This window comes from Hemibagrus wyckioides, linkage group LG23 (assembly GCF_019097595.1).
Source record: "Hemibagrus wyckioides isolate EC202008001 linkage group LG23, SWU_Hwy_1.0, whole genome shotgun sequence".
NCBI classification, from domain to species: Eukaryota; Metazoa; Chordata; class Actinopteri; order Siluriformes; family Bagridae; genus Hemibagrus; species Hemibagrus wyckioides.
Window position 1 is genome coordinate 9,053,286 of NC_080732.1, and position 10,119 is coordinate 9,063,404.

A 10,119-nucleotide genomic window follows, 5' to 3' on the forward strand; every position below is an offset into this window, starting at 1 on the left:
AGGAAGGCACCAGGAAAGAAGGCATGCCACCAGAGGTCATCAAGTGTGCCAGGAATACTTTGCTGGTTACCTTGGTGTCAGTGCTGGGTGGAAGGAGGAATGCCATGTGAGAAACTGCAACACATTTACATTTTGTACATTTACATTTATGACATTTGCCAGATGCCCTTGTCCAGAGTGACTTACATTTTTATCATTTATACAACCGAGCAATTGAAGGTTGCTGACCACAGCAGTCCACCTTAACCACTAGACTACCAATTCCCTTTCTATATAAAAACAAAAAGTAATCATCTGCAACAATTATTGGGGAATCTTTCTGCTGAGAATGGTTGACAAGGTGTTCATCCATGTTTCTCTAAACAGACTCACTGACAGTCATAAGAGGCAATGTGGCCTCAGGTCCAAACGTTCCACAACTGGCATTATTTTCTGTCTTTGCCAGCTACAAGATAAATGTAGAAGCAGCCACTATACACTGCCAAGACTGGATGCTCACTGAAAAACACCTCGCTCCAGTCACTCCACACACATTTGAAGAGAATTTTCCAGTTTTATGGCACATCATCAGAGTCATTATCATCAACTGCAGTGGCGTCAAGAAGTTTTTGAGTTGACCTATCTCTTTTCCACAGTTACAGAAGACTTCTCCTCCAAGAGAGAAATCAACAGAAAAATCATCTGTGCAACCAGCACCTTGCTCAGCTAACAAAGATAGATGTGGATAAACAACAATGGTCACCACCAAAGTGATAGTATATGGTATATGTCTGCTGACTCCTGGCTTCTCTACTCCCAGCATGAAGGGAATCCCTTCCACCTGCACAGGCTATGATGCATTCTTGGCATCGGGTGGTCTGATCAGATCACAAGTCAATGTCTTATCTCACACCCAATCTCCTAACCTCTTCGCACCGCTGTGACAATTTTGCCTCTGATGGCTAAACAACGTTCATTACTTGTCAGATGGGCGAATTCCAAATGACCAGCTGTAAGGCAAACTGGCCTCTAGAAAGAGAGCATCTGGGCAGCCCCACTTCTGTTTCAAAGATGCGTGTATTAGAGACTTCAGTTTGCTGGACATGTTGAGAACTTAGAGAACCTAGACAACAGTTGTGACCAATAGGATGCAGGAGCTCCAGGAGAGTCTACAACAACGAGAGGCCAAGCTAGGGTGAGGTGCAGATGAAAAGCGGAGGAAGAACTGCCAGAAGATGGCACCTGTTTATACCAACTTCAAATGCAGCTGGTTTAACAAAGCCTGCCTTTCCTGAGGGTTCCTGCATCACCTAATATAGTGATATATTTTCATGCACAATCCATGATCCCCCGAGACTGAAAGACGCTTGCTACTTCTGGTGTGATGTTACATAATGAGTGCTTAATAACAGTAATGAGTAATGACTTTTATTGCTAACCACTTTTTATTAAGAGACTTTTAGTGATTTATTCAATTAGATATTACGGTCATTTACAAAATAGACCTCACAGAATTTCGGCATGTAATCAGCTGAATTGGCTCTGGCAATATAATATAGATATCACTGAATATATGAGTGACTAACAAATTAGTTTTTGGTTAGTAATCTACATAAGCACTGCTTAAACACTGACTGCCTTAAAAAAAATCCTTTAAGGGAAATACGTTTGTCCTGATGTAAACAGTTTACCCTGGGGTGCCCACTGATCATCTAATGCTGTCTTCTATTATGTTCTTGTTTGCCTGACTATTTATTTCCTCTGGCACTTCATGAAGCAGTCATCAGTAACAAAGAGATGCATCACCTCACTTTGCAACCAGCCTTGTGAGAGTTTAATTTGTCATTCATCTGGGTAACCCCTTCCTTATGCAGAGAAGAGAAAGCTTACCTTTCCATCCTCTGAGCAGATCCCCACATGCTCTCCGCTCTCATCCAGACTGATCTGATTTATCTTCACCGAACTCTGTGAGAGACAGATAGCCTTATTGAGTGACAGTGATTTAGTGACTGTGGTATTTCCTAGCCAAAACAATGCTCTGCAAATCTCTACCCTATACAAAAATGGGCATACAATATAAATGAAATATTAACAGTCTAAACCTTGCTAATGTTACTACAACAAGTCTATTTTTTACTTACGATTTCATACTTCTGAGTGATGTTTCCTTGGATATCGAGTAGGAAGACCTTTCCAAAGTGCGTCCCCAGAGCCAGAAACTGGAAATCAGAGGAGGAACAAACTTTAGTATACATGAGATCGGTAGACATTTGTCAGGAATTTGAACTTTAATCTGCTGTACTGGAGTATTAGTGTACTCTCATGAGGGTGTTTGAGGGAGTGTGTGTGTATGTGTGTGTGTGTGTGTGGCTTCAGCTTGTCCCCTCAGGGGCAAAAAAGTGTGAAATTGCTGGAGGCCAGAAAAGCCTATTTATCAGAGCATGCCAGTGTGAAATGGCATTTTTTTTTTTCAAAATATCAAAATGCCTCAACATAATATATGCACCGTGGATCACATCCTCAGACCTTCTTAGCAAAACCTAGACACTCTGTCTGAGGGGACAAATGCATAACAAAACACATTAATACATAATCCATATTAGGAAATAAACCTATATAAGTATATGTTACGTAAACAAAACTGAATGTTACATATTACATAGCAAACTAAAACCACATAAGAAAAAGTATTTAAAAAGTTATCTGCTTGATATTTTTTCAGAACTTAAAATGGTAAACATTTAGATTCCATAACTTCGGCTCTTTGGGTAAGCCTGTACCCACTGTAGCCTCAGATTCCTGGTCCTGACTGGCATTAGTGGCACTCTGCTGTTGTAGCTCAGCTGTCTCAAGGTTCATCATATTATGCAAACTGATAAGCTTTTCTGTTCAACAAGGCTATAAAGAGTGTTTAGTTACTGCAGCATTCCTGTCAGCTAAAACCATGGTGATATTGACCATGCCATCTGCTTTGTACAAAAGGTCAGATTTTCCTCATGTCTAATCTCTTCTGCTGAAGCATGTATTAAGACGATATTCTGACAGATTTGCTCTAAAATGGATCACAAGATGCAAAAAGGAGACACACTAAATACTAAGAAAATGAAATTCATGTATATATTTTAAAGATTTTTCACCTACATTGTCTATATGATTTGTAATGAAAATTACTGTATTAATTTAAAAAAAGAATGCACTAGTTTCAGACTTCGGACCCCATTGTATATCTGAAAAGTAAGCTAGAGCTGAAAGTATTGTAAAGTATTATAGTGTGTGATGAGGAGTGTGAAATATGATGCCTTCATGTGCTGTAAGAAGTTTCCTACTTCCCAATTATGAAGTGGTAATTATGAGAATGTCATGTTCATGTGCTTTGTTGTGGGAACAAACATGAAACATGAACAAATCCAGGTTAATTCATATAAATATTTTTATCTTTTATTTCGACATTTTCATCTATACTGCATTTTAATCAGTTAGCTAGATTGCAGCTAAATGATGAAAAATGGTTAAATATAAGTTTTATAATTTTCATGTGGGAAAATGTACATGCATAGAATGGTTGCTGACATACGTAATAAAAATACAACAATGGCCAGCTCTAAAGATTAGCTGCATTCAGCTAACAGAAAAATGAACTCTCCTTTGCCATGTTGAAAGTTCGGGAATCCAAACTAGGGACAAATGTAAGGGATAAATATTAATGTAACTATCATTTTTTCTTTATAATTATTTATATATTTCTATACTTATGTAAAGCTGCTTTGAGACAAAGTCCACTGTTAAAAGCACTATACAAACTGAATTGAAATTGAATTGAAAAACTCAGGTATCAAATTTCCTAGTCATAATTAAAAGTTAAGGGGTCATTCACATACAACTTCCTCGAGGGGAAACTTGGAATTTCAATAATTCCAACAGCATGCGAGGGCAGCATTAGTTTCACATTAGAATTAAGCACTTATCATTTATGGATTTTTGTTTTATTATTTATTATTTACTATTTATATTTTATTTATTATGGATTTTTATACAATTATTATGGATAATAATTTAGTCAATTCTTAACAGAGTCTAATTTGCTATTAGTATAATATTTTTTGAGGCAACAGCAAGATTTTAGTTTTGCAGGTGGTGGCCACAGATAACTGCTCTCTCCTTATCATTCCTGACCGATTTGTCTCTAGTTTTGTGTGATGTTAGGGTTCTTGTCCCTACTTGTAGCATGAGGCAGTACCTGCAACCCAGTCAGGTTGCACAGTTAGTACAGCTCCTCCAGAATGGCTCAAGGACATCTGACGTGTCTCTCTTAGCACAGTTCCAACAGGAGATACTGGGAGACGAGACACGCCGTTACATGAGGAGAGCTTAACAGGGCCATATGCAACAACCCAGCAGCAGGACCAATATTGGCTACTTTGTGCAAGAAGGAACAAGAAAAGAAGTGCCAGAACACTACAAAATAACTTCCAGTCAGCTACTGGTGTGCATGGTTATGACCAAACTATTGGAAAGAGACTCCATGACAGTGGGGCCCAGCACTGTGCAACTAGTCTGCCATTTGCCAAAGAACGTCATTATTCAGCATGACCAGTTCTGGGCAGTGGGGCCAGTAATGATCTAGCAAAAATTATCCTAGGGGGTTGCCCAGACCCCCTTGTGCTAGCCAACAGTACCCTTACTGCTTTTAGGTACCATGATGAAATCCTCAGAGCCTGGGTCACACCTGGTACATGACAATGATCGGCCTCATATGTCCGGGCACTTTCCCAGGACCTGAATCCAATTAAGAACCTCTGGGATGTTATATACTGGAGCATTCAAAACTGTCAGGTAGCACCACTGACTGTCTAGTAGCTCGCTGATGCACTGATTCAGGATGGGGAGGAGATTACCGAGGACAACCATCTCATCAGGAGCATAGGCATGCATATAGGCATGTGGGGGCCATAAACACTGCTGACTTACATGATGAGTTTTTTTAAAACATTTGGATGGATGATCAGCTGGAAGTATTAAACAAGAGAGAACAGAGAAGAATGGCCAAAATGTTTCTTACTGACAGGAAGTGTATAGTAATTCAAATAATCACTCTTTACAACCATGGTGTGCAGAAAAGCATCTCAGAACTCACGACACATCAAACCTAAAGGTAGATGGGTTACAACAGGTAGAAGACCACATCAGGTTTCACTCCTGTCAGCCAAGAGCATGAACCCGAGGATACAGTTGACACAGGTTCACAGAAACTCAGCAGATATAGATTGAAAAGCTGTTGCAATCTCCTGTCTTAAAACAGAATTTCCTGGGGGGAAAAAACAATAAAAAAATAGCAACAAAAAAAAAATACAACAGTAATAATGAACAGACATCAACATAAACCCAAGATCTTAATAGTTTTGTTGTAGCTGCATTCTCAGAAAACAAATGCAACAAAAATCTAGTTTAATTTATAATATGAGATTTAAAAATTCAAAGGTTGAATTTTGCTACGAATTAAATAAAATACACCACAAATCTGACCTAAAACAAAATATCTGCCAATTACTGATAGTGGAACATGAAGTCCTCTGCTTAAAACATCTGCAGCCCAAATAACAGCGATAGATGTGTTAAAAACAGTACATGTAAGAAGCTCTACCAAACACACACACACACACACACACACACACACACCCCTTGCCCAGACCACTGTGTGCTCCCATGCTTCAGTGCAGTCTATAATGAAATGCTTATATTTACAGGCACAGCGGAGCATGTCCGACAGAGCCCCCCCACCATCTGCCCAAATAAAATCAGCCAAAATAAATAAATAAACGGGGTGGCCCCAGCAGCCAGAGCGGCTCTTCAAGGGATTTATTGAAATGGAATGGTGCAAATGAAATTCTGATTGTGACCACTTAAAACATGAGGCTACATTAGGCCTGCTGGAGCGTGTGCATGGTACGAGGTGGAGGAGATACGCAGGAATGCATATAGAAGAATAAAATGACAGAAAGACACAGAACAGGACAGAGCCTCTTATTGGAGATTCAGCCCTCTGATGCATCTTTTTTTTTTTCAAGAAGTGAGAGAGAGAGAGAGAGAGAGAGAGAGAGATCTCCAGGGGCAAAAAGGAAAGGAGGGGAAAAAAAAGAACAAAAATCAATCGTGGTTAATAAAACATCAGGAGAGGAGGCATTACTGGGTATGACTATTCCTCCAAAGCAGGTGTGCATGAGTGAACTCACTGCCGTGATCATTTTGAGCCAATATAAATGATCACAGATTACAAAATACAACAAAAACAACAACAACAAAAAAAGATGGGGTGGGAAATATCAGAAAATTAAAGGATAGTGGTGACACTTAGCTAGTGTGTATGTATTCAACATGAGAGAGAGAGAAAGAAATAAATAAATAAATAAATAAATAAATAAATAAATAAGAATTAAATAAAATTAAAATAAAAAAAAATAAACCTATAAAATGATTAATTTTGTAGGAATCTAATTTAAACACGCAAAGCTGTGTTACATGTGTTATCAATAAAGCAAATTATACCTTGTCATGTACTGTCAAGCAGCTGGCCGCATCCTTCTGCAGAATCTCTGTCACCCCATTGGCCAAGCGCTCATATTTCAATTTAGGTTCCTCCTCGCTGTCTTCTTCCTATGGTGACAAACACACACACAAACATTGTTAAATACCTGATATGACCCCAAAAGTCCAGTAAGCTTAGTACAAAAAACAATCCTACACTACCCTACCACTAGGTCTCTTCATTTATGTTTCACTTTGTGAAACTTCTAGAGCAAGTTTGTGTGAAACAGAATCAAACATGGTTTGCTGGCAGATTCTGAGCACCTGAACCAAAGCTGTCCTGAGGCTGCCATTTCTTCATCCTTAATAAGAACCTTATCCCTTCACAGAGACTCGCACTGTCAGAATACCCTCACACACTTCTTAGCAAATGTTCTCAAGATCTCAGACAATGAACAATCAAACTTTCAGCATTATACCGAGTTCAGCCCTTCAACTCGCTCTGCTGTTCATCACACCATCCAGCCTCCTGAAAGTTACATTACCCTTTTACAATATGCTAAACAAAACAATCAAACCAGAATTACAGAGACATAATAAGATGGAAAAAAAAGTGAATGTAAGTGAATGCAATAATCCAAAACAATCTAAAACAAATTCAGTAGAAAAACTGCTTAAAAAGCATTGAAAACAAGAAGTGACTTGCTTGGTGTCCTGAGCTGATTTAAATCAAGCAGCATGCGACACCTCAGTGTTATAAACGATATAAAACTGGGCATAGATTTAGGCAGTAATCTACAAGAGTAATAACATATCTACAATTATGCAAAGATCAGCCATAACATTAAGAGCAGTGAGAGGTGAAGAGAATAACACTGATGATCTCCTGATCATGGCACCTGTTAGTGGGTGGGATATATCAGGCAGCAAGTGAACATTTTGTCCTCAAAGTTGGTGTGTTAGAAGCAGGAAAAATGTACAAGTGTAAGGATTTGAGTGAGTTTAACAAGGGCCAAATTGTGATGGCTAGACAAAATCTCCAAAACTGCAGCTCTTGTGAGGTGTTCCTGGTCTGCAGTGGTCAGCATCTATCAAAGATGGTCCAAGGAAGGAACAGTGGTGAACCGGCGACAGGGTCATGGGCGGTCAAGGCTCACTGATGCACATGGAGAGTGAAGGCTGGCCCGTGTGATCCGATCCAATAAACGAGCTACTGCTGTTCAAATTACTGAAGATGTTAATGCTGATTCTGATAGAAAGGTCAGAATACACAGTGCATGACGGGTCAGGGCTGTTTTGGCAGCAAAAGGAGGGCCAACACAATATTAGGCATGTGGTCATAATGTTATGCATGGTCAAAGCGGCTGTATGCATGTTTAAAAGCATTTGAAATCTTAACACGTTATTTGACCATTTTGTTACGTGTGATAATTAAGAAACTCTGTAAAAAAAAAAAAAACACAAGTCTCTAGTTTACTCTGTAATACACTGACAAATCTGGAAAAAAATGTTTAAAGAAATAAACGCTGGTTGACCCACACCACCTATGAACATTTACATCTTTCACATGAGCAAAACAGCATGAGTTATCTGATGTGAATGTTACCTGTGCTCTGTTATTTACTACAGCTACAAGTCAGTTCAAGGACAGCGATTGTGCGTTGCCAGACGCAAAGGTCAGGTATTTAATTTGGGTTTTTTTTTTCCTTTTTGTCAGAAGACATGAGAAATGACAACTTACATATTTAATTTTTTCCTAAATTGTTTTAGATGTACTAAATCTGAGTAATCTAAGTAGTTTTATCTGAATGATGCTTTAGTCTTTGAAAGCAGAAATCAGCAAGTTGATAAAAAATGATCAAAATTCCTGAAATGATTTTATATTTGAGCAGGAGTGTCCGGTCTTATCCAGAAAGGGCTGGTGTGGATGCAGGTTTTCATTCCAACCAAGCAGAAACCACACCTGATCATCTATTTAAAGCCAAGAGCTTTAACTGATTAAGCAGGTGGAATCAGTTGTGTCTCCTGCTTGATTGGAATGAAAACCTGCGCGCGCACACACACACACACACACACACACACAGGCTCTTTCCAGATAAGATCGGACACGCCTGTATTACACATTTGCTGCACACTTGTACATTAGATGATAACAGAACTTAAATACCTTTTGAAAATGTTAACATTCACACTAACACTATAAGGCCATAGGTGTGTGACACCTTACTGTGCTTGTTGAACACCCCGTTCCAGATTTATTCCCCCTTTTTGCTGTTATAATAACCTCCACTCTTCCGGGAAGGCTTTCCACAAGATTTTGGAGTGTGGCTCTGGGGATTTGTGTTCATTCAGGCACGAGAGCATGTGTGCGGTCAGGCAGTGATGGAAACTGAGGAAACATGGAGTGCAGTTTATCCCAAAGGTGTTCAGTGGGGTTGAGGTCAGGACTCTTGAGTTCTTCCATAGCAGCCCTTGCAGACCATGTCTTCCTGGAGCTTGCTTTGTGCACGGGGGCATTGTCATGCTGGAAACGGTTTGGGCCACTTAGTTCTAGTGAAGGGTACAGTGTACAAATAATGTACTGTATATTTATACGTTTCAAACTTTGAGGCAACAATTTCCGTAGAAAATGTGGGCGTGATGTATTTTGTGGACAGGTTTCACTACCTGTATCTGTACTTGTGTATACTGTACACAAGTTTTAGCTTCAGTTTCACTCAGTCTGCTACTCGCTGGGAAGCATGCAACATCTTTTATCTCCTTTACACAACTATTCTTTGTACGGTTCCTGTACGGTTTATCACACGGCGCATGCAAATGACCTCTTGATGTCAAATCACTTTATGTGGACCGTAATATTTTGTTTGCTGAAGCTATTTCAAAACTTAAAAATGCCTCAGATGAAACTCATGGGTTCAGAGTTGCTCCCAAACGCATGCACTGAGGCAAAGCTATTAGAAAGTGAAGCCTGGGGCAGCTACAGATCCCACAGTTTTAATGTTTACTTGCTGCTGCTGCTAGAGAACCAGATAATACAAGAACAAAAAATTTGCCTTTTTTTTTTTTTCTGTTTTCATTCCAGCAGCACCCTGACCAAATAATTCACTACTTGCACTGGCACTTCAGTGTTGTCATTTGAACATTGTATATGATAGATGAAAACTGTAATTTTGGATTTTACAGCTGTGTCAAATCCTACGTTTTCTCATACTCTTCCACCGGTATTCACGGATGTTTGTGGAAAAGTGTGATTTGTAAGTACAGAGCAGCTTCTTTTACTTCTAAAGGTGTTTTCTCTCCTCGTCACTGAAGCTCCCACGTCCATTTCCTGTCTTCTCCAGATGTGAAATTTCGAATACCTGGACATTTGTCATGGTCTACAAAGCCATTATAGTTGTGAAGCGAGAAAAAAGACGGGAAGGGGGGAGGAAAAAGGCACAAAAACTTTCTACATTGGTGTGTGTGTGTGTGTGTGTGTGTGTGTGTGTGTGTAGGGGGGGGGGGGTTTAGAGTGATAGCTCTGCCGTTTCATATCCCATAATTTCTGCTTCTTGTTAGTGTTTGCCGCTGTGGCGGATGAGTGTTGTGCTGGTGTTCCGTGCCGCTCCTAATTGGTGC

General features: G+C 39.6%; 1 protein-coding gene across 1 annotated transcript in view; it reads right to left on the minus strand.

Annotated features, from left to right (window-relative positions):
* Positions 1-10,119, minus strand: part of vps41 (VPS41 subunit of HOPS complex) — a 45,420-nt gene that overhangs the window by 28,836 nt on the left and 6,465 nt on the right. The window contains exons 3-5 of the mRNA XM_058376216.1: positions 6,523-6,630; positions 2,121-2,198; positions 1,870-1,944 (exon numbers count right to left, since the gene is read on the minus strand). Coding sequence (XP_058232199.1) covers positions 1,870-1,944; positions 2,121-2,198; positions 6,523-6,630 — 261 coding nt within the window. The remainder of the gene's footprint in view (positions 1-1,869; positions 1,945-2,120; positions 2,199-6,522; positions 6,631-10,119) is intronic.